We start from the raw sequence: 24,603 nt of genomic DNA, 5'->3' as shown, positions 1-24,603 counted from the left end.
AAAAGTTGCGGGGGAAAATATAAGAGTATCTGACTGATAATAATAATGGGGAGGTTTCAGAAGTGACTGTTTGGGACTGTCTGAAAACAGTTGTGAGGGGGAAACTGATAGCAAGAAGAGCTTCTCATGTGAAAAAGATGAGAGATCGTGTTAGAGAATTCATCTCTTGGAGAAATTGGCTAAATTAGAATTACAGCATAAAAGAAATCCTGTGCCGGGGGTTGGGTCTAAGTTGGATTTTCTGAGTGCTGAATTTAAAAAGTTGGATGAAGGGGCCATTATCTTTCATTTGGACAAACTTAAACAGGAATACTTTGAAGATAGTAACAAGGCCGGTCACCTGTTGGCAAGAAAATTAAAGGAGAAAAGCAACAAAACCACATTTTGTAGATTAAGGATAGAGCTGGAAAAGTAGTGAATGATAATGAGAGCACTGGAGCATGTTTTTCCCAGTTCTATCAATAATTATATGCTAAAGAGGCGGATATAGATAGGGGAGATATAAATAATTTCCTAAAAGGTATCAACCTACCTAAAGTAGATGAGCTTGCTCAACAGAGGAGTCATAAAGATATTGCTTCATTTGAAGTGGAATAGGTAATAAAAGACCTTAAGGGCAAGGCCCCCGGATTGGATGGTTTCTATGCAAGCATTTATAAGAAAATGTGTTCAGTGATTGCTCCCTCTTCGGCGGCTATGTTTAACTCTCTGTTGGGGAAACATTTTAAAGAAGAGAATTCCAATAGGGCAGGGATTAAGGTGCTAGTAAAACCCGGAAGGATGGGAGCCTATGTGGCTCCTATAGGCCTATCTCTTTCATTAATGTGGCTTTAAAAATATTGGCAAACATATTGGTGGCCTGATTAGGGCAAATTGTATCAAAATTGGTTCATCCAGATCAAATGGGATTTATCCCTGGGAGATTAGCAGTGGATAATGTAAGGAGGGTTATTGCTGCATGCCCATGGTGCTATTAACTGTTGATGCTGAAAAGGCATTTGATAATGTACACTGGGGATAGCTCCTTGCAGTTTTAGATAAGGTGGATCGGGGGGGGGGGGGGGGTTATACTTGGGTTAGGAAATTATATACAAAGCCTAGTGCATGAATAAACCTAAATGGGGGCTATGCATAGTCTTTCCCCATAGAGAGGGGTGCTCTTTGTCACCCCATCTTTTTGCCTTGTATTTAGAACTCCTTGCTGTGAGGGTCAGGGAACTGATGACTATTGAGGGAGTTCAGATGGGTGATCAGGAATATGCTGTCCATCTGTTTGCAGATGATGATCTATTTACTGTGGTTAATCTGGAGAAATCTTTACCTTAGTTATTGACTGAATTGGAGAAGTTTGGGAAAGTTACGGGTTATAAAATGAATGTGGATAAATCTGAGCTTATGAATATCTTTGTCAGAGACCCAGATGGTGTGTCTTCAAGAACATTTTCCTTTTAAGATTATAAAAGGGGTTAAGTATCTGGGAGTGATGATTAGAACTAATTTGGCTGATTTGTTTAAGTTGAATTACAAGGGACTATGGAAGAAAATAGTTGGACCTTCTGAGAGAGGATAGAGGGGATCTTACATGGTTGGGACGGATAGTAACAATAAAAATGAACATTTTACCTCATTTATGCTGTTTATTTCAAACTGTGCCAATGGCTATAGCTGAGAAGTGTTTTACAGGGTGGCAGTGTAAACTGAGGTTTATATGGAAATGCAGACCTCCCAAGGGTTGCCAGGTGAGTATTAAACCTTCCTAAGGTCGGGGGGGAATAGGGCTACCCTGTTTATTGTGGTACTGCGTTGCGTCTGTTAAGGGTGATCTTGGACTGGCATAAAGAAGGGGGAAATAAAAGTGGGTATCTTTGGAGAACGGTGTTTGCTAAATGGTATTTTGCCGGATGTTTGGTATGTCTGCTTAACGAAGTGTGAATTATGCCTATTATTGTCTCACCAGTAATTGGTTTGACGTTGGAATTTTGGGATAAATGGAAATCACAATTAGCGGAAGATGGAGGATTTTTTTAGGACTTCTTTTCACTTTAATAAGGATTTTCAGCCATGGAGACCTTCTGCTAAGTGTTGGAGCATATCTGGGATGGAAAGGGAATGAGTACATTTGAGAGAGTTTTTTGCTATTCCTGAAGGGGATGGCTCTTTCTTCATTCAGGTTTGTCACTACTTGAGAGTAGAGGGTGTGACTGGGGAGATAAAAAAAGGAAAAGTCTCTCTTTTGAAGGTTGTTATGAATTGGCTAGTCAAATATCCGGTGGTACTTCCAAGATTTACGGATTACTGAATGCAGTATGGGAATCCGTACCTCCGTATATATTGGCATGGGGACGAGATCTGGGGAGCCCCTTGGGAACTAAGTTTTGGGGCGTATGCTTCCGACATACGAAAAGGAGTTCCATCTCAGCTCTTCTTGTAGAGAATAGTTATAAGGTACTGTTTCGGTGGTATCTCACACCAGATTGTCTGCATAAACTGTACCCCTGGGTAGGAGATGGTTGTTGGAGGCAGTGTGATATGAAGGGTTCTTTTATCCATATTTGGTGGGGTTGTCCAAAATAGTATTAAATTGGTATCAGGTTATACAATCAATGTATGATATATAACGAGTAGGAGGGTAAATAAGGAGCTTTTTCCTATTAGAAGTGCCTAATTCTGAGTGGGATAAGTCTGTAAGGTTTCTTATGCAACAAATAGTGCTTGCAGCAAGATGAGAATTAGCATGTTCCTGGAGAAGTGTCTGCTTCTGAATTAAGAAGGGAAAGCGAAGATTGGGAAAAGTTTTATTTAAGCCATTTGACAGCAATTGAGAGAGTCTTTGTTAAAGTTTGAAGATTATTTGAAGCCATATGTAAACTGGGAAAAAGGATTAAGGACCGAGAGCTGGATTGAATAATTGTTGGTATATGGTAGTTGAAATAAGTATTTTGTATATGCAATTGTTACTAGTAGTACTGACTGTATACGTGCCATCTTATTTAAGATTTAGCATTTCCTTTGTATCCATGTGAAAACTGTGGGATGTACCCGAGATGATGGATCTTTGTGGGTATAATTGTAAAGTGGGAGAGAGGGATGGGGAGGGAGGAGATATCATATGAGGGAGGAAATTGTTCTTTTGCCAGTTTTACTGTCATTTTCTAGTTTTCAGATGGATATTTGAGCTATGACTGTTGGGGGATATATACAAAATAAGGCAAAATAGAGGCTGCCTTTACCCTTTCTTCCAGCACAACGCGATCTAAGCATGATCGGCGGTGCAGATTTCTCAGGCATCGGTGAAGACCTCTACCATGTCTGATCCCATTATGGCGGAGCTTCAGGCCCTTAAAGACATGCTGCAGCAAAACACAGAGACCACATGTGCTATCAAGCTGGACATTACTGACTTCACTAATTTCATGGTGGCGTTTCAGCCCCAAGTGGAAATGCTAGAGTGGGGAACTGATGCCTGTGAGGCTGGTATTGCTGAGCTGCGTTTAGCCACGTCTAAAATGGTGGAAGATCTTGCTAATGGAAACAGACGGAATAGTCTTCATATCCTCGGCGTGCCAGAAGGTTGTGAGGGGTCAGATATGCTACCTTTTCTTCAGCACCTGACTCCAGACTGTCTTGGCCTAAGATTTGACCCCCCCAGTTGGAAATTGAGAGGGCACATAGAATACCATCACGGCCACTCAGATAAAGTAAATACCCTCGGCCGGTGATCCTTAAGTTTCTGTGTTACCAACAGGCTTTTCAGATTCTTACTACTGGTAAAGAGAAAATGCTGATCTCCTATGAGGGAGTGCGTTTACTCTTTGTTCCTAATCTAGCCCCCACCACAGCTCCGCGCAAGAAACATCTTTGGCATTGTGCCCTAAATTGAAGGAGGTCAGGGCGCAGTACAGCCTAATCTATCCTGCCCAGATGAGGGTGACCCATCAAAATAGCTTGAAAACTTATGATAACCCCGAGGATCTTCAAGCTTATTTGGCTGGCCTTATTCTTACCATTGAAATAGTCACCACATGAAGACTGCTTGAATCGTCTTGCCATGAATCGCTGAATATCCTCTCTCAGTTATGTCTCTGTTCTAGAGGAGATGGATATATATTGTCAGCTATGATGCTGTTAACTTTTTTACCTTTTTCTCATTGCAGTGATTTGATTACTTGTTTTGAGACTATTTTGCTTTTATTTTTGCCAATCTCTGATTTTTAACTGTCCATGTTTAGTTTTTATGCAATGTGCATCTTTTACAATTTTTCATTCTTTTGCAGGTATTTGTTTGGTTCCACTTTTACTGCAGTGGGATGATGAGCTGCCTCTCTTTTGGCACACTCAACCCTACTTGACACAGTTCTTGGTATTGATGGCGCAGGCTTGTTTCTCTGTGCCTTTTTATTTCTTGTTTTTTTGGCTTTTTTTTTCTCCTGTTCTTTTCTAAAGTTTTACCTTTTCAACCCATGTGTGTTGGGTAAGAGTATAGTGATAGGAGTATACTACCGTCCACCTGGACAAAATGGTCAGACAGATGATGAAATGCTAAGAGAAATCAGGGAAGCAAACCAATTTGGCAGTGCAATAATAATGGGAGATTTCAGTTACCAGATGCAAAAGAAGCAACAACCTTGCACATAAGCAAGTCACACAAGACACTGGTGCAGGATAAATGTTAAATCACCATTCTGCGGTATACTTTAATGGATCCAAAATCAAAGGATAACAATGTTTATACTGGCAACTCCATGAATGCAAGTTCAAGCATGTAAAGAGGTCCCCCGACACGGACCCGTGTTTCGCTAGGCTGTGTCGGGGGGGACCAAGGGTACAGTCGAATCTAGAGTGTAAAAAGCAGATTTAAGTAAGAATAGTGAAGACAATAGCTACATAGTAAAACCGTATCAAACATGTACATACCTCTAAACAGATACCCGGAGCGCGCAGGCTCTCACAGGTGTGAGCCATTTAAACATGGGAAAGGGCGCGAACGCGGCAACTCTCGCGAGAGCTGTCAAAGATAGCAGGTGTCAGCGGATCCGTCCCGGCATAACCCCATGACAACCTAATAAAAGAGGTTCCATTCAGTTTCTCTGTTGAGACCCTGAGGTACCACTGTATTTAGTGTAAAGATCCATCTCTGCTCCCGGCGCCCTAGGATCACTGGGAAGTCGCCACCCCGGGGGGGGGGCGCGCAACCACCTCAATGACCGTGAAGCTGAGGTCAGAGATGGAATGGCCGCATTCAATCCAATGGGAAACCAAGGGCTCATCTACTCTATGTAGGCGAATATTCGAACAATGTTCTATCATACGGGTTTTTAACATCCGTGTAGTTTTGCCTACATAGAGTAGAGGACAGGGGCACTTTACAATGTAAACTACACCTTTAGTAAGACAGTCAGAAGCCGAACGAAATTTGAATAGCCGTCCAGTGGTGGGATGTGTAAAACCAACCATTTGTTCAGTGTGGCTGCACATAGTGCAGTGCCCACACGGGCCGTGTATACCCTGACTGTCGGGCAGTGCAACATGTGGGGAAGAGTGCACTAGTCTATCCCGTAAATTCTTTCCGCACTTATAAGTAAAGCGCAGTGAACTGTGTAAAAGGTCTGTCAGCGCTAGAGACGACCAGTGACGTCTAATCATTGAAGCGATAGCACTCCCCATGATCGAGAACGGAAGTATGCAGTTATTAGACTCATCTTCTGAGCTGGACCCTGGGATGAATAACCACTCATGGTTGGTATATAGAGCCCTTTTATAGGCCCTCTTGATCACCGTATGCGGGTAACCACGCTCCAAAAATCGGTTAAACATCATGCGGGCTTGTGTCAAAAATTCCGGGCGGGTGGAGCACAAGCGGCGAAGCCGCAAGAATTGTCCCGTGGGGATATTGTCTCGTAATGCCCGGGGATGACAGCTCTGATACTGTAGGAGTGTGTTGCGATCAGTATCCTTACGGTACAAAGTGGTTACAAAACCACTCGTACCTGCTGTGATCATAATATCCAAAAAGGCTATGGACCGAGGATGGATACAAAAGTTGAATTGGATGTGTGGGCTTAAAGAATTTAGCCAATCCAAAAAGCAGAAAAACTGTACATCGGTGCCCTTCCAGATTATTAGGACATCATCTATATATCGGCGCCAGATGTGAATAAAACTAAACCAGTCTGAAGGGTAAATGTATTGGCTTTCAAACTGGTCCATAAAAAGACAGGCCAAACTGGGGGCCATAGTGGCCCCCATGGCCGTCCCTTTAATCTGCTGAAAGAATGAGTTCTGAAACTGAAAAAAATTGTTAGTGAGAGCCAGTTCAGATAACCTAACTAAAAACGGGGTAGACACCCGATGGGGACGTGGCCGTTTCTCCAAGGTATTAAAGATTACCTGAAGGGCCTCATGCTGTGGAATATTCGAGTATAAGGAGATCACATCTAGTGTGACCATGAAAAAAGGTTCAGGCGGAGGGGCCCCTCCGCCTGAATACTCTATGTATTCGCCTACATAGAGTAGATGAGCCCTTGGTTTCCCATTGGATTGAATGCGGCCATTCCATCTCTGACCTCAGCTTCACGGTCATTGAGGTGGTTGCGCGCCCCCCCCGGGGTGGCGACTTCCCAGTGATCCTAGGGCGCCGGGAGCAGAGATGGATCTTTACACTAAATACAGTGGTACCTCAGGGTCTCAACAGAGAAATTGAATGGAACCTCTTTTATTAGGTTGTCATGGGGTTATGCCGGGACGGATCCGCTGACACCTGCTATCTTTGACAGCTCTCGCGAGAGTTGCCGCGTTCGCGCCCTTTCCCATGTTTAAATGGCTCACACCTGTGAGAGCCTGCGCGCTCCGGGTATCTGTTTAGAGGTATGTACATGTTTGATACGGTTTTACTATGTAGCCATTGTCTTCACTATTCTTACTTAAATCTGCTTTTTACACTCTAGATTCGACTGTACCCTTGGTCCCCCCCGACGCAGCCTAGCGAAACACGGGTCCGTGTCGGGGGACCTCTTTACATGCTTGAACTTGCATTCATGGAGTTGCCAGTATAAACATTGTTATCCTTTGATTTTGGATCTATTAAAGTATACCGCAGAATGGTGATTTAACATTTATCCTGCACCAGTGTCTTGTGAGATTTCAGTTACCCCAATATTGACTGGGTAAATGTAACATCAGGACTTGCTAGAGACATAAAGTTCCTGGATGTAATAAATGACTGCTTCATGGAGCAATTGGTTCAGGAACCAACAAGAGAGGGAGCTATTTTAGATTTAATTCTTAGTGGAACACAGGATTTGGTGAGAGAGGTAACTGTGGTGGGGCCACTTGGCAACAGTGATCGTAACATGATCAAATTTAAACTAATAACTGGAAGGGGGACAATAAGTAAATCTTCAGCTCTAACACTAAACTTTCAAAAAGGAAACTTTGATTAAAATGAGGAAAATAGTTAGAAAAAAACTGAAAGGTGCAGCTGCAAATGTTAAGTGTTCAACAGGCTTGGACATTGTTTAAAAATACAATCCTAGAGGCGCAGTCCATATGTATTCCATGCTTTAAGAAAGGTAGAAGGAAGGCAAAACGATTACCGTCATGGTTAAAAGGTGAGGTGAAAGAGGCTATTTTAGCCAAAAAAACATTCTTCAAAAATTGGAAGAAGGATCCATCTGAAGAAAATAGGATAAAATATAAGCATTGTCAAGTTAAGTGTAAAACATTGATAAGACAGGCGAAGAAAGTATTTGAAATGAAGTTGGCCATAGAGGCAAAAACTCATAATAAAAACTTTTAAAAATATATCCAAAGCAAGAAACCTGTGAGGGAGTCGGTTGGACCATTAGATGACCGAGGGGTTAAAGGGATTCTTAGGGAAGATAAGGCCATTGCAGAAAGACTAAATGAATTCTTTGCTTCCGTGTTTACTAATGAGGATGTTGGGGAGATACAAGTTCCGGCGATGGTTTTCAGGGGTTATGAATCAGACGAACTGAACGAAATCACTGTGAACCTGGAAGATGTAGTAGGCCAGATTGACAAACTAAAGAGTAGCAAATCACCTGGACTGGATGGTATGCATCCTAGGGTACTGAAGGAACTAAAAAATGAAATTTCTGATCTATTAGTTAAAATTTGTAACCTATCATTAAAATCATCCATTGTACCTGAAGACTGGAGGGTGGCCAATGTAACCCCAATATTTAAAAAGGCTCCAGGGGCGATCCGGGTAACTATAGACCAGTGAGCCTAAATTCAGTGCCAGGAAAAATAGTGGAAACTATTCTCAAGATCAAAATCGTAGAGCATATAGAAAGACGTGATTTAATGGAACACAGTCAACACGGATTTACCCAAGGGAAGTCTTGCCTAACAAATCAGCTTCATTTTTTTGAAGGGGTTAATAAACATGTGGATAAAGGATATGATAGAGGTCTTGAACGAGTAGATGTGAATCGGTTATTTACACTTTCGGATAATAGAAGGACTAGGGGGGCATTCCATGAAGTTAGCAAGTTGCACATTTAAGACTAATCGGAGAAAATTCTTTTTCACTCAGCGCACATTAAAGCTCTGGAACTTGTTGCCAGAGGATGTGGTTAGTGCAGTTAGTGTAGCTGGGTTCAAAAAAGGTTTGGATACGTTTTTGGAGGAGAAGTCCATTAATGGCTATTAATCAAGTTTACTTAGGGAATAGCCACTGCTATTAATTGCATCAGTAGCATGGGATCTTCTTAGTGTTTGGATAATTGCCTGGTTTGGCCTCTGTTGGAAACAGGATGCCGGGCTTGATGGACCCTTGGTCTGACCCAGCATGGCAAGTTCTTATGTTTTTAACCAACTTGTTTGGTAATTTTTCCTCCTCTTATGCAGTTGGTGAGTGATTACATTCTCTATACTTTTGCATTTGGCCTGACTGTGATACTAAGTGGTGTATCCCACCTTTATATTTTCTTGAGATTTCAGTTTATCTGTTCCTTACAATGGCCACTGACTTAAAGGTTATTTCATTGAATGTCAATGAGCTAAATCACTGAATTAAATGTAAAAAAAAAAGTCTTTAAATCATTGCATCCAGATATAGTTTTTTTTTGTTTTGTTTTTTGTTTTTTTTGCAAGAAACCCACCTGTCATCTTCTGAATCGCTTAAACTGAAAAGAGATTGGGTGGGTCAGGTAGCCTTTTCACCTGCACGCTACAAAAAAAGAGAGATGGCCATATTATTTCATAAGCGATTGCAGGTACAGATCCAGTATCAGGAAGCAGATTCAGAGGGCAGATGGGTAGCAGTAGTTGCAAAGCTTTCCAATATTTCTTTACTGCTGGTGAATATTTATGCACTTAACTCTGATGCCTCTTTGTTTTTTCTTCAGGATATTGCTTCTTTGTTATGTAAATATGCTGCTCTTCTTTTTTCAATCTCCTGTTAAATTTGGTAATGGATTGGCAATCCTCTTGTCCCTATAGACCTTCCACTCTCATGCTGCTCTGGTAACACTGACTTCTGAATTTGGTTTTCTAGATCCTTGGAGATTACTTCATCCAAAGGACAAGGATTTTACTTTTTTTTGTTTTCCTTTCTCCATCATTCCTATTCCCATATAGATTTATTTTTGTTTTTCAAATCTCTCCTTAGTTTGGTTGCTCAGGCTGATATTCTCCTCATTCTTGTCTCCGATCATGCTGCTATGTTACTGGATCTTTGACTGGAAGTACAGTCCCGTGCGCCTCCTAGCTGGAAACTGAATGCAGAATTTTTGGAGGACCCTTCTTTTATACAACACTTACCCAAATCCATAGGGGTAGATTTTATAAATGTACGCACCGGCGTACTTTTGTTCGTGCACCAGGTGCGAACAAAAGTACGCTGGATTTTATAAGAAACGCGTGTATCTTATAAAATCGCGCCATCACCCGACCCGGGGGCTGGTCCGGAGGCCTCGACCACGCCCCCGGGCCGGCGCCACGCCCCCAGGCCCGCCCCCGAAACACCCCTCCATGCAAGCCCCGGGACTTACGCGCGTCCCGGGGCTTGTGCGCGCCGCCGAGCCTATGCAAAATAGGCTCGGCGTGCGCAGGGGGGGTTTGGGGTAGGTTTTCGGGGGGTACGCACGTATCGTACGCGCGTACCCCTTTGAAAATCTACCCCACAGAGTATTATTTTGTGCCTAAGGCTAATTGTGGCATTTCAAAACAAGTGGTCTGGGAGGCTTTTAAGGTTACTATACAGGAGGAGATAATCAGCTAAGCTATTCATAAGCGGAGGCAACAGAAAGAAGAGTGGTTTCTTTTGGAGATGCAACTTTTATGTCTGACTTAGGTGCACATCACATCCCAAAATAATTCTCTATTCCCTGAAATGTATTAGTTAAAATATCAATATAATAAATTGTTGAGTGCCAGAGCTGGGAAAGTTATTTTTCTCCAAAAATCCAGAAACTATGCAGATAACAATAAATCCAGTAGATTGGCCAGTTATCTCAAGGGGGCATAAGGAGTATGAGAATTGTTTCAGGAGTAGGTAATTATGGATCAGTTTCAGTATTTTTATAATTCTCTGTACTTGACCACTTCAAGTAATGACCAGTCCATTATTTTCATTTTTTTATCCACCCTACATCATCCTATCTTATCTACTGCTGAGGAGGAGAAACTAGATTCTCCCTTTTCGCTTTCAGAAGTCTCAAGAGCTCTCTCCTCTCTGCAAGGAGTTAAAGCTCCTGGCTTGGATGGGTCCACAACTGAATTTTACAAAACCTTTTCAGCCACTCTGAATTCCAAACTCCATTTATTATATCTTAGGCTGCTGTTGCACAGCTCTTTAACGATGCTAAGATTTGTTGTTTTTCTAAGCCCAACCGTGATTCCTTATTGATTTCTAATTATTGGCCTATGTTCCTTTTAAATGTTGGTTATAACAGTTTTGTGAAGATATTAACATTCTATCTTGAACCCTTCATGGTCAAATTGATGCATCTTGCTCAATCTGGCTTTATATAAGGTCGTTATATTACAGATAATGCCCATCTGTTTCATAATTTGATTTTACATGCACGATGTCCGGACCCCATTCTGGCATTATCCTTTGATGCCGAAAAGGCTTTCAATTATGTTGAATGGAATTATCTCTTTGCCATTTGAAAATAGCATGGCTGAGGTGATGTGTATGTTTTTTGTGCATGTACTCTCTACTCTCATCCCATTTCTTTTCTCTCTATTAATGCTATTTTATCTGCCCCGATTTTTATTTATTTATTTTTTTACACAACGTGGTACATGACAAGGCTGCCCTCTTTCTCTATTTTTGTTTAACCTTTCCTTGGAACCGTTGTTGCAATCCATTCATCAGGATCCTACTCTACTGTCACCGGTATCCAAATTCTTGAGGCTGAACATAAATTATCTGCATATGCTGATGATATTACTATATGGAAGCTCTCCAACATCCACTATTCCCACTGTTATGTTCTTTACTCCAATTTCGGATTACACTGTTAATTGGAATAAATCAGCGATAATGCTGCTTAATCCAGCAGCTTCAGTTCTCTCTTCTAGCTATCCAGAGTTCTGGTGGATTTCAGAAGGACTGAAATACCTTGGTATGATCTTATTTAATACCTTATCTCTCACCGTGTGTAAAATGGAGGAAAGTATCCTGGCTTTCCTGTCCACTACGCTAGCCAGCTGGCATCCTCTACATTTATCATGGTGGGGCCATTTGGACATGGCTAAAATGTTAGCACCTCACATTAACTTTCAGCTGAGCATATTACCAATTTTTCTTTCTACTCAATGCAATAAAGAGTTGAATTCGCTGTTGTCTCGTTTTCTTTGGCATAATAAACCCCCTCGCATCGCATTGCGGAAGTTGAAGCTGCCTAGGGAGCTTGGGGAAGTTAATGTTTTAGATGTCTACTCTTATCATGCTGCCTTTATTCTCAAACAAAGCATTGCCTGGGTTTCAGATAATATTTCACTAAATTATACTCCGTTGTGGTTAAATGTAGAAGAGGAGGTAGCATGATCAATTCTGGGCCTGATATCTATGCACCGGTTTCGCAATAATCCTATTTTTCTGGCCACTTATTCGGCCTTCGTATTTTTAGAGTGCACCATCTTACAATTGGCAGTTCCTTGGCACACATCAGGAATGTCAACTTTTTGGCACAACCCCTCTTTTCAAATTGGCAATTCACTGGTGGGCTGGCATCCTTGGATTCGAGTTGGGGTATGGTTTTTTGCTCAGCTTTTTGAGAACCGCTTGCTACCCTTTTCCCAATTAGAAGAGTGATTCTCGCAGTCTCAGTTCCTATTTTTTAGATGGCTACAGGTGCTCGCAGAGTGGCTGAAATAACCACAGGTAATAAGTTTGCTTTGTCTTTAATTGTTGCTGGCCACATAGCTTCCCGTATTTATAAGCATTTTAAAAAGAGTAAGTTCAATCGCTGTATTGGGATAGAGAAGCTGTGGGCACACGCCTTTCCCTATCTGATGACTTCCCCTGGACGCAATACTGGAATTGCTCTCTTCGGGTATCTTTATTCTCTCAACTAACTCAAGCCATATTTTTTCTAGTTCATTGTATGATTTGGACCCCTTGGACCAAGTTTCAGGCTGGCCTATCTTTGATCCATAGTTGCTGGTTATGTGGGTCTTCCATGGCCACATTGTCTCATGTACTGTTTTCTTGTTCATTGACTACTGTCTTCTGGCAGGATGTGTGAAACAGATTTCTTCTATGTTCAATCTCTCTGTACCTATAACTTATAACATTGTTATTTTGAAATCTTCAGCAGTGCACCCAGGTCTGTTTTGGCCAGAGGCTAAATTGTTAGATTTCTTACTCTCAGTTGCTGTTAAACTGGTTTTAATGATTCTGAAGAATACTTCTCTTCTAAATGTACAATTTTGATGAAACACTGTATATCTGTTCTACAAGTGTGAAAAGGTAGCAGTTGTACGATATAATCGTGTAACTAGTTTCTTTTGAATGTGGCATTCAATTCACAAATTTGCTCATTTGTAATACATTTGCTGCCTCTTCCTTGAGGTGCTGGTTTGCACTGGAACTTTTCTTTGCAACGTTTTTCTGATGTTAATCTGATACTTTGCAATGTTCTTATGCTCACTTTACTTTTACCATTGCTCATTAAAAACGATTTGCACTGGGGAAAAAAAGGGGGTTTCTGTTTGGGGAGGATCTGGAGAATGTAGTGAAAGAACTATGGGAAACCAAGTTTCAAAGGATCTGAGGATTGAGTCCATTTGGGGTTGCAGGACTCTTGGCAACAACATTTTTAAGATCAGCGCAGGGATAAGTCTGCCAGGTGATCCCCACTGCACACAAATTAAGACAGATTCCTTTTAAAAGGCCAGAAAGTCCAAGGGTGGCCTCCCAGCAGCAGCAGGAGGTAGTCACCCTCCCCAGTGATATTTGGCAGGTCCTACTGGCGGTTGAGCACCTCTCACAGTATTACGCAGAGTGCATCCAGATTACCTCGGACCAGTGGGTCTGGATATAATACAAAGGGGATATGCACCAGTCGAGAGACAAATGGAAAGGACAACTATGCAAACAGGGACTAGGGACATACTCATTTTATTTTGTAGTTCGAAAGAAGGACAAAACGTTTTGTCCCGTCTTAGATCTAAAAGGGGTCAACAAGTGTTTGCAAGTACCTCACTTCAGAATGGTGACTATTTGCTCCCTCAAAGCAGTTTTAAGAAAAGAGTTTCTATCTCCATATACTTATTCAGAGCTCCTACCAAAGTCTCCTACATTTCTGTATTCTAGATGGAACAGTTCCAGGTGCTACCCTTCGGGCTTGCGACTGCACGAGGACCTTTCCCAAGATCATGGTGGTCGTAGTAGCTGTTTTGTGCAAACAGGGGATAGTGGTTCATCTTTTATTTAGACAATTGGTTCATCAGGGCCAAATGCACCCAGGAGAACCAGAGGACATTAGCTACAGTAGCTCATTTTCTAGAAAAGCTAGGTTGGGTGGTAAATCATGCAAAGAGCAACCTAGAGCCATCCCAGTACCTGGAGTTCTTGGGCACTGTCTTTGATATAGTGGAAGGGCAGGTGATCCTGCTCTTAAGAGGCTCGCCAAACTGTTAGACCAAGTGCATTCCTTCTGCTCCCAAAGGGCACCCAAGTTTTGGGACTATGTTCAGCTGTTAGGTCTGATAGCAGCCATTCTAGACTTACTCCCATGGGCCAGAGCGCATATGCACCCATTACAGTGGTCCTTTCTGTCACGCTGGTATCCCATCTCCCAGAACTACAATCTCCACTTCCAAATTTCCCAGGTGACAAAAAGGAGTTTGGCATGGTGGGTGGACCCCTCCAACCTGCTGAGGGAGAAAATTTAGAGCCTCATGATGGATGCCAGTATACTTGGATGGGGAACACCCTGTCAGGGCCAGCTGATGCAGGGGTGCTGGACAAAGGAGGAGACATCATGATCAATAAACTTATTAGAGACAAGGGCACTGCAGCACTTCTTCCCAGTAATAAAAGGAAAGGCAGTCAGGTTCCTCTCAGACAATGCCATGGCAATGGTATATGTGAACAAGGAGGCATTCGTAGCCCCAGACTTGCAGAGAAAACGAGCATGCTATATTTAGGTACGTAGAGAGGAACCTGCTCCTTTTATCATCATCTCATTTCGCAGGAAAAGAGAATATCTAAGCAGACTTTCTCAGCAGAAACGGGCTTGGCCTGAGAGAGCTCAGCCAGAAAGCCTTTCAGATGCTAGTCGAACAGTGGGGTCCTCCGTTTGTAGACCTTATGGCAACCCGAGAAAATTTCAAAGCCATGTCCTACTTCTGTCCGGTGGGTGAAGAATACAGCAGAAAAGATGCCCTGATCAGACATTGGCCAAGTGGCAAACTGTCTTCCCAACTTGTCCCCTCAGTGATGATCCTGATAGCCCTGGATTGGCCAAGCAGGCCATGGTATGCCGATCTAATAAGACTCCTGGTGGGAGTTCCTCTACAGTTGTATGGGCTGTCAAGGCAGGGCCCAATATCAATGGAAGATCCATCTCTATTTTGTCTTATGGCCTGGCCCTTGAAAGGGTGCACTTACAAGGGAAAGTCTACTCCCCTGCCATGATAGCAACCATGCTAAAGGCAAATAAAAACTCAACATACTGTAATTAGCCTATATTTGAGTGTGGTGCCTATTCAAAAGGTTCTATAGGGAGCAGAAAATATCCCCTTGCAAATTGGACATTTCATGATTTTTAGACTTTTTGTAGAAAGACCTGGACAAGGGCTTAACCCTCAGTTCTCTGAAAGGCAGCCATCGTCACTTAGCCAGATGGATAAGTACTGACTTATTTATCTAATTATCTGACATGGGTGACCACTACTTAGCTGGATACCCTCTGCCAAATAGCTGGATAAGTCAGTACTTATCTGGGTAAGTGCAGCTTACCAGATAAATCAATACTCATTTGTGGACTTTTTTTTTTTTAACTTTAAAAAAAACCAAAACATTTTTTTCTCCTTTTATAGGAGTTTTAAGTGCCAGTACAGTAGCATTGGAAACTTTTTTGTAATTATCTCTTTATTGGCTTCCACATGAACATACAGAAGGACACAGAAACAACAAACCAGCATAGGGAAGGCAAAGCAATTTTTACATTTTCATACCCCCCCTCCCCCCCCCCCCCCCAAACCCCTATGGCTCAAAGCATTGGTGCCCACATTAGTGACAGTCGTAATACATATCCGTGCAAGCTGTTATTAAAAGATAGCCATGACAGGACATAACACTCTGATAGTTTGGTATTTTGATAATGGAAGGGTAATTAATACTTAAAGAGAAACATCGTCTTTCTTAAGTAAGTACGGGTCCCAAATAGAGTGAAATTGACTCAAATTGCTCTGACTAGGAGTTAAGTTTCCAGCGCTAAAAAAGCTGCACTGGCCAGATGCTGTGTCTCTGCTTCGGGGAGTACTGCTTTAATGCCCTCATTTGCATGGGATTTCCATGCAAGGGCGCCAAGCAGTACTCCTGTTTAGAAATGTGCATTTTCTGTGTGCAAACCTCCTTGCTGCATCGACAGTAAGGTTTGCACAATGAAAATGCATGTTGACGTGCAGGCAGAAAGGTGATTTGTCCAAGTGCTCCTTTCTGCATGTGCCTGTTTGTTCTGCGCAGTTCCACACGACACACTCTAAATCTCAATTTCCAGTTACAGCAATTCCAAGCTGATTCACCGATAACTAAAGGAGCCTACTCTCTGGAATGTGCACATATGCATGGATCTGGGAAAAACAGGCCTGTCACAGTCCTTATGTTCAACTGCCATGTCCTGAAAATGTGTTATGGATAGCACACCAGAGTGTTATTTATTTATTTATTTATTTAACACTTTTCTATACCGACCTTCATGAATAAATTCAAATCAAATCGGTTTACATGTAACAAGGGGTACAACTTAATCATTTAACAAGAGGCGAAAGTTACATATAACAAGGAGGAAGTAACTTGGGGGGCTAAGTTAGCCGGAGGCAAAGGACAGCAAAACTGAATAAACTAAATAACGAAACAAAGAAACAAAGGCAAAATATCAAGCCTAAACTAGGCGGGGCGCCTAGTCAGGTAAGCAGAGTCCTGTCTGGTAGAAAATGGATGGTTTTGAAAGTTAAGGGAAGGCTTGGAGGAAGAGCCAGGTCTTAAGTTTTTTTCGAAAGGTTAGAGGGCAAGGTTCTGGCCTGAGGTCTGTGGGCATGTTATTCCAAATGGCCGGACCCATTGTAGAGAATGCTTGTTCTTTGGTGGTTGATAGACGCATGGATTTCTTTGGGAGAACTTGCAGGGTTCCTTTATACGCTTCTCTGATGGGTCTTGAGGGCGAGTATAATTTGAGAGGGACCTGAAGGTCTAGTTGTTGCTGATTATGAATGGTTTTGTGAATTGTGGTAAGGGCCTTGTGCAAAATTCTGTATTTTATTGGCAGCCAATGAAGGTTCCGGAGTATGGGAGTGATGGGTGCTCCTCGGTTGGTGTTGGTTAGGATTTTAGATGCTGCATTTTGGAGCATCTGTAATGGTTTGATGGAGGAAATGGGGAGCCCAAGGAGGAGAGCATTGCAATAGTCTGTTTTGGAGAAGAGCGTGGTTTGGAGCACAGTCCTGAAATCCTGGAAATGAAGGAGGGTTCTGAGCCTTTTCATAACCTGTAGTTTATAAAAACAATCCTTGGTAGTGTTGTTGATGGATTTCTTTAGATTCAAATGGTTATCGAGGATTACTCCTAGGTCCCTTATTTGTGTGATCTGGGTGTTGGGAGATGTCGGATGGATTAGGGCCGTGTGGTCAAAGGAGATGAGAAGGAGTTCTGTCTTGGTTGCATTGAGAACCAGGTACAAACTGGTGAGAAGGTGGTTAATAGATTGGAGGCAGTTTTCCCAGTAGGTGAGAGTTTTAGGGAGGGATTCTGTTATGGGGATCAGAATCTGCATAGAGGTAGTGTATTAATTTTAGGTTTGTGAGCAACTGATAGAGGGGCAGGAGGTATATATTGAAGAGGGTAGGGGACAGGGAAGAGCCTTGGGGTACGCCTAATGTTGATTTGACGTCTGGAGATTCTTTATTATTGATTTTTACTTTGAAGCTTCTGTTGCTGAGGAAAGAATTGAACCATCTGTGGGCAGATCCTGATAATCCGATTTCTGAAAGGCGATTTAGTAGGATGGCGTGGTTCACGGTGTCAAAGGCGGCCGAGGTGTCTTGAAGGACTAGGATGAAAGAGAGCCCTTTGTCAAGGCCCATGAGGATGTGGTCTGAGAGGGAGATAAGGAGGGTTTCCATGCTTAATGATTTACAAAAGCTGAATTGGGATGGGTAGAGGATTTTGTGTTCTTTCAGATAATCTGAGCGTTGTGTATTTACCAATTTCTCCATGATTTTAGCAAGAAAAGGGAGGTTAGAGATGGGCGGAAATTGGAGGGTTCTCTTGTGTCCAGGTTGGGTTTCTTCAGAAGGGGTTTGAGAGAAGCAGTTTTTAGCCTGTCAGGGTAGATTCCTTGGGAAAGTGAGCAAAGGTCTAGAGATTGAGTTCGGGATGAGAAGCAGAAGTTTAGTCGGAATGTGGTCTGATGGGTAGTTAGATGGTTTCAGCCTCCTGAGTATGGATTTGATTTCCAGGGGGGTTGTGGGTTCGAAGGAGTCGAGGTTGGCTCCAGAGTGAGGTGGGGTATTGGAGTTAAGGAAGGGGGAGTTGAGTTGGTGGGGAGGCGCGCTAGTGTGTCAGCAATTTTTTTCTGAAAGAAGAGTGCTAGTTCATTTGCTTTGGTTTGAGCCTGGTCGTCTGGTATGGCAGGGGTAGAGGATTTTGTGAGTTGGGAGACATAGGAGAACAGTGCCCTGGCATCAATTTTGTTAACTTATTGGTTGATTCTTGATCTCCCATTTCTGTTATTGTTTAATTCTGTCCTATCTTCCGACTTCCATGTTATTACTCTCCCTGTTTTAATGTAACTTCTCATTTCTACTTATACGTTAATTGGTTTCCCCATGTTTTAATGTAAACCGGTACGATAAGACCTGGTCTTGAGTGTCGGTATAGTAAAAGAAGTTAAATAAATAAATAAAATCAAATTGAAGATCGTGAATTCTGCTGGCATAGAAGTCTCTTTTTGTCTGTAAGATGGCGTTCTTGTAGAGATGGAGGGTGGTGCGTTTGTAGTCGGACAAAGTCGTGGAGTTGGGGGTCTTACGCCACTCGCTTTCCTTGTGTCTGAGGTCTTGTTTCATCTGCTTAAGTTCTGGGGAGAACCAGGGTTGTTTCTTTTTTTGAGTTGAGTTGATTATTTTCACCGCTTTAGGGCATAATTTATTTGGTATTGACTCTGTGATATTGTGCCAGGAAAGAAGGGCTGTGTTGGGGTTGGTGGTATCCAGGTTGGGGAGTTCTTTGGAAAGGTGTTCACAGAGGGGTAGATTTTATAATTTAGCGCGAACGCGTACTTTTGTTCGCGCATCAGGCGCGAACAAGAGTACGCGGGATTTCAATAGATACGCGCGTAGCCATTAAAATCCGGGATCGCCGCGCGCAAGGCTGCCAATTTTTGGGCAGCCTGCGCACGCCGAGCCGCACAGCCTGCCTCGGAGGGGACTTTCTTTCGCCCTCCCCTCACCTTCCCCTTCTTTCCCCTACCTAACCCACTCCCCCAGCCCTATCTAAACCCCCCCTACCTTTATCGCCGGATTTACGCCTGCCAGAGGCAGATGTAAATCTGCGCGCGCCAGCGGGCTGCTAGCGCGCCATCACCCGACCCGGGGGCTGTTCCGGAGGGCGCGGTCACGCCCCCGGGCCGAAACCACACCCGCACCACGCCCCCGAAACGCATCATGACTGCCACGCCCCCGTCACGCCCCCAGCACTCCTCTCCATGCAAGCCCCGGGGCTTGCGCGCGCCGCCGAGCCTATGCAAAATAGGCTTGGCGCGCGCAGGGGGGGGTGTGGGGTAGGTTTTCGGGGGGTACGCTCGTACCCCTTTGAAAATCTACCCCAGAGCGTGTCTGATGTACAAGTTTTCCTGAAGTGGATGGTGGAGTGGGGCTGGGGAGGCTTAGGGTTTCCTTGAGTCGTGAGGGTGGTTGAAATCATTGAGTGGTCTGACCAGGGAACGGGGGTACAGTCCAGAACGTTATTGTAAGATATGTTGGAATTAATGAAGATGAGGTCGAGAGTGTGTCCTGCTTTATGGGTAGGTTTATCGATGATTTGTTCAATGATATATAAGGAAAACAGTTACATATAGTGATCTTGTAAGCCATCTTTTCCTATAAAAGATGCTGCTCATCCTGTTTCATCCACCATATAACAAGTGAATACATACTAAATACTTTGGCCACTTTTTACACTGTGATGCTCTGTTACACTATCCTGTGTGTCTGAGTCTTGTAGAAGACGCTTGCTAGTCCTAGCACTGAGCCAAAAGAGAGGAGCTCCTTAGTGTAAAAAAAAAAAGTGTGTTAGCAGTCTTGAGTTCAGGGTTCCTAAGCCCTTCCAGCTGGAGCAGTCTGATGCCAGCTCACCTGCTGCAGTTGCAGAAGCATGTGTATGTGGGACTGGGAGCAAAGTGGATGCTCCCAGTGGCTCTAGACCACAGAGTTTATTTGCTAGCAGTCCTTTTAAACTTGCATTCAACCAGGAAATGTGATTGTTTTATTTATTTATTTATTTATTTGTGGGCATTTACATCTTTCCTGACAGAACAATGGAAGGGCAGAAGACTTTAGTATTAAGTTGGACAAGTACAGTGAAATGCAGTAAGCTTTGTTCTGCTACTGTTTTGTGTAGCAGTATGTAAGAGAGGTGGTTTAGGGTTATCTTACACAATCTCGGCAATTTGCCTAGGATAGATAAACTGTTTTATAGTTTTTGCTGGTGTTGGATGCTGTGTACTTGATTTGTGAGTGATAATCTTTTTGGTTTTTTTTCTTTTGCAGTGGTTAATATCGCAGCAAGTATCCTTCTCTGTTCACCATTAAATTGACTAATTCAGACTCTCTTTAGTTTTATTGCTGATAATTTACAATTTGAATTAATAATGATTTAATCTTAAACTTTGCACAGGGTCCAGCTTATACTTACAATCTCTTTTCCCTGTACGTACTCTGATCAGACCAGACTCCTGGATTTATCATCCCTGCCAGCAGGTGGAGACAGAAACATTTTCACTGACAATGTATGTAATCCAGTGTGCCACCTGCAGTCCCTCAGTATTTCTCTGTCTCCAGCAGATGTCAGAGGGTGCTAAACCTGCAGTTCTGCGGTTTTGAATAACTTTTTTTTTTTTCTTTCTTTTGAGCCTTCCTCCCTGGGGTTTCTTTATTTCTTTTAGGAATCCTAGCGGATTTTTAAAGTCTCGGCCTTGGGTTTGCAAACGGTGATTTGTTCTAGTTTCATGCAGTGAGTGTGCCTCCGTTGGGTGCAGCAGATGCAGGAGCATCTTTTGAAGTCAGGGGAACACGCAGACAGTGCTGAGCGCATCGAGGCTGCTGTTGCTTATGGGGCAGATGTTCTCTCTGATTTAGCACATACGTCCTCGAGGTATGGCTTCTACTGTGGCGGCCAGGAGATTGCTCTGGTTGTGTAACTGGTCAATAGATGTCTCCTCCAAGGTACAGTTGGGCTTGCTGCCCCTTTTGTTTGGGGAACACCTTGAACAACTGATTTAATCTCTTGGAGATAAGAAGACACTCTGTTTGCCAGAGGATAAGCCTAAAGCCAAAAGATTTTTCAGGTCCATTCTCTGTTCCGATCTGATAGATCAAGATCCGCGAGGGCTGTGCTCTGTTCTCAGAGGCAATTCCCTTCTAGAGGGCAGGCCTGGGGACAGTCCTTTCGGGGTACTCAGAGACTGTTCCGAGGAGCCGCTGGGGGAGTCTTTGGCCAGTGGTAAATCAGCGCAATGAGGCAAGGCCGGTCCACTCCATCGTTCCTATTATAGGAGGTTGCTTGACTCAATTTTACGACGAGTGGGCTAGGATTACGCAGGACCAGTGGGTTCTAAATGTGGTAAGAAACCACTACGCTTTAGAATTTGCTTGGCCCATTCACGAACTGTTTCTAATTTCCCCCTGTGATCCTGTGAGCAAGCAAGCTGCGGTACGGGAAAACCTGTATCGTTTCCAGTGTTTGGGTGCTGTAATCCCAGTTTCCTCTGCGGACATTCGCACGGGATGGTACTCCATCTGTTTTGTTGTCCCAAAGAAGAAGGGCACGTTTTGTCCAATACTTGATTTGAAAAAGGTGAATGCCACCTTCAAGGTGCCATGCTTCTGGATGGAGATCCTGTGGTCTGTGATAGTGGTGGTTCGCAAAGGGGAGTTTTTGGCTTTGCCGGATCTTACGGAGTCCTATCTACACATTCCCCATCCGGACTCAATGTTTTCTCCACTTCATGGTGCTGGGGCAACATTTTCAGTTTCAGGACTTTCCTTTCAGACTGGTCACAGCCCCACGCATCTTCGCCAAGGTGATGGTGGTGGTAGCAGCGGTGCTTCGGAAGGAAGGGGTATCTGGATGACTGGCTTATCAGGGAGATGCCGAAAGATCTCTGTCACCAATCAGTCCACAAGGTTCTCGATGTTCTTCAATCACTCAGTTGGGTGGTGAAGATGACAGAGTCATTTGTCAACGACTCAGTTCTTGGAGTACCTGGGCACTCGGTTTGACACTCTGCTCGGCAAAGTGTATCTTTCAGAGGAGAGCGTTCTAAAACTGCAAACTCAAGTTCATCGGTTGTTGCAGTTGTGCATACCCAAGGTTTGGGATTATTTGTGGGTTCTGGGCTAGATGGCGTCTACCCTGGAGTTGGTTCCGTGGGCCTTTTTCCATATGAGACCATTACAGAGGGTGCTTTTGGCTCGTTGGAAACCAGTCTCGGAGGAATTTCAGCTGCTATTGCCTCTCGAGGGTGTTGCCAGAGAGAACCTTTCTTGGTGGCTTCAGACTTCCCTCTTGTTCGAGAGATGGACCTTGAGGTCCTGGACTGGGTGATAGTTACTACCAATGCCAGTCTCTCTGGCTGGGGAGCGGTTTGTAAGCATCACTCAGTCCAGGGTTCCTGGTCAGTGAGAGAATCTGCATGGTCTATCAACCAATTGGAGACCAGGGTGGTCTGTCTAGCTTTGCGCAGGTTTCTGTCATTTGATGAGAAGTCGATTGGTGAGGATTCTTTCAGACAATGCGACGATGGTGGCTTATATCAATCAGCAGGGTGGAACCAAGAGCCAGGCTGTAGCTGAGGAAGCACAAGATATTATGCTTTGGGCAGAGAGACACCTAGAGCACATAGCTGCGTCCCACATAGCAGGGGTCAAAAACATTCAAGCAGACTTCTTGAGTCTGACTCGGATAGACCCAGGCGAGTGGGAATTGTCAGAAGCCACGATGCAGCTCATTTGGAATCGGTGGGGATCTCCTCACATAGATTTAATGGGGAATCATCAGAATGCCAAATGGTGTCTCGTCAGAATGCCAAAGCATTTCGATTCTTCAGTCGGAAGAGTAAACCCCTAATAAGGGTTTACTCACAATTCCAAACATCAGATCAGCCTACTTATGTGAAGTAAGGGAGCGTGCCATATCGATTGCGGGTCCTAAATATTGGAACAAAATGCTACCAGAACTGAGATTACAGCCAGATAAGAGACAATTTTGGAAAGGACTAAAAACATGGCTGTTCCAGCAAGCATATGCAGACGAGAAAAATTACCATAGGAGCTTTAGACATTTTTAATGTGTCTTAACTTTTTTACTTATATTGCTTTTACTTTTTATCTTTTGGTAATTTTATAGTTTTAAAAATCCAGATTTTTTATGTATATTTATAATATAATTGTATTTTTCCAATTTTCTCCCTATTTTTTACTATGATTAATTGTGAACCGCTGAGATGGATTTGTCCATGCAACGGTATATAAAACTGTTTAAATAAATAAAATAAACATGGAGCCAAGGGCGTCGATACTCTAGTTCTGCCTTGGCCGCAGGGAATCCTATTTTGTGTTTCCTTCCTGGCCATTAGTGGGCAAGGTGTTGCGACTCATAGAGAAACATCGCAGTGAGGTGATTTTGGTCGCTCCAGAGTGGCCTAGGCGTCCATGGTTTGCTGATCTGATTAACACGGCGGTGGATGGGCCGATTCGCTTCGGACATCTGGAGGGTCTTCATCGTCAGGACCCCATATTTTCAGACCAGGCTGCTCACTTTTGTCTAGTGGCATGGCTTTTGAAAGGTGGCAGTTAAGGTGTAGAGGTTATCTAGATCAGTCATAATCACATTATTACAAGCCAGGTGAAAATCCACTAATATGACTTACATTAGAGTATGGAAGGTGTTTGAATCCTGGTGCTCTGCTAATGGAGTTTGTGCCCTCAGGTCTTCAGTTCCTGACATTTTGTCCTTTCTTCAAGATGGCTTTGCTAAAGGTCTGTCTACTAGCTTGCTTAAAATACAGTTGATGGCCTTAGGCTGCCTTCGTGGTAAGATTGAGGGCTCCTCTATTTCAGCTCACCCAGATGTTATTAGGTTCCTTAGGGGAACAAAGAATTTGCATCCTCCAGTCAAAAGAATTTGTCCATCCTGGAACCTTAATCTGGTTCTCTGAGTTTTGTGTGCAGCTCCTTTTGAGCCTCTGCAGAGAGCGACACTGAAGGACCTAACTCTCAAAAGTGTTTTTTCTTGTGGCAATATGCTTGGCTAGAAGGATTTTGCAGTTGCAAGCATTGTCCTGTAGGGATCCCTTCCTTCAGATTTAGAATTCAGAGGTTTCCTTGAGGGCAGTGCTTTATTTTTTAACGAAAGTGGTTTCCACCTTTCATGTGAACCCAGACGGTGGAGCTTCCACATTTTCCATCTCTAGATGCATCCGCTCCTCATGCGAAAGAGCTCAAGTGGCTGGATGTTTGGAGAGCTCTTTTGCGCTATCTCGAGGTGACGAATGATTTCAGGAGGTTGGATCAACTCTGTTTTGTGGAGCGGAGCAAAACAAGGTTTCAGAGCTTCTATTTTATGCTTGGGTACAGATCGGCACTGGGGTTTATGAAGCAGTGTCAGTGAAACTTTCTCTG

The 24,603-nt window shown here is 43.4% G+C and overlaps 1 protein-coding gene across 1 annotated transcript in view; it reads left to right on the top strand.

Moving 5' to 3' along the window:
- MAU2 (MAU2 sister chromatid cohesion factor) overlaps positions 1–24,603 on the top strand; it is a 111,518-nt gene that overhangs the window by 10,120 nt on the left and 76,795 nt on the right. The window contains exon 2 of the mRNA XM_029613829.1: positions 20,473–20,490. Coding sequence (XP_029469689.1) covers positions 20,473–20,490 — 18 coding nt within the window. The remainder of the gene's footprint in view (positions 1–20,472; positions 20,491–24,603) is intronic.

This window comes from Rhinatrema bivittatum, chromosome 8 (genome assembly GCF_901001135.1).
Source record: "Rhinatrema bivittatum chromosome 8, aRhiBiv1.1, whole genome shotgun sequence".
Taxonomy (NCBI): domain Eukaryota; kingdom Metazoa; phylum Chordata; class Amphibia; order Gymnophiona; family Rhinatrematidae; genus Rhinatrema; species Rhinatrema bivittatum.
Note: the sequence above shows the minus strand (reverse complement) of the source record. Positions and strands in the feature narration are given on the sequence as shown.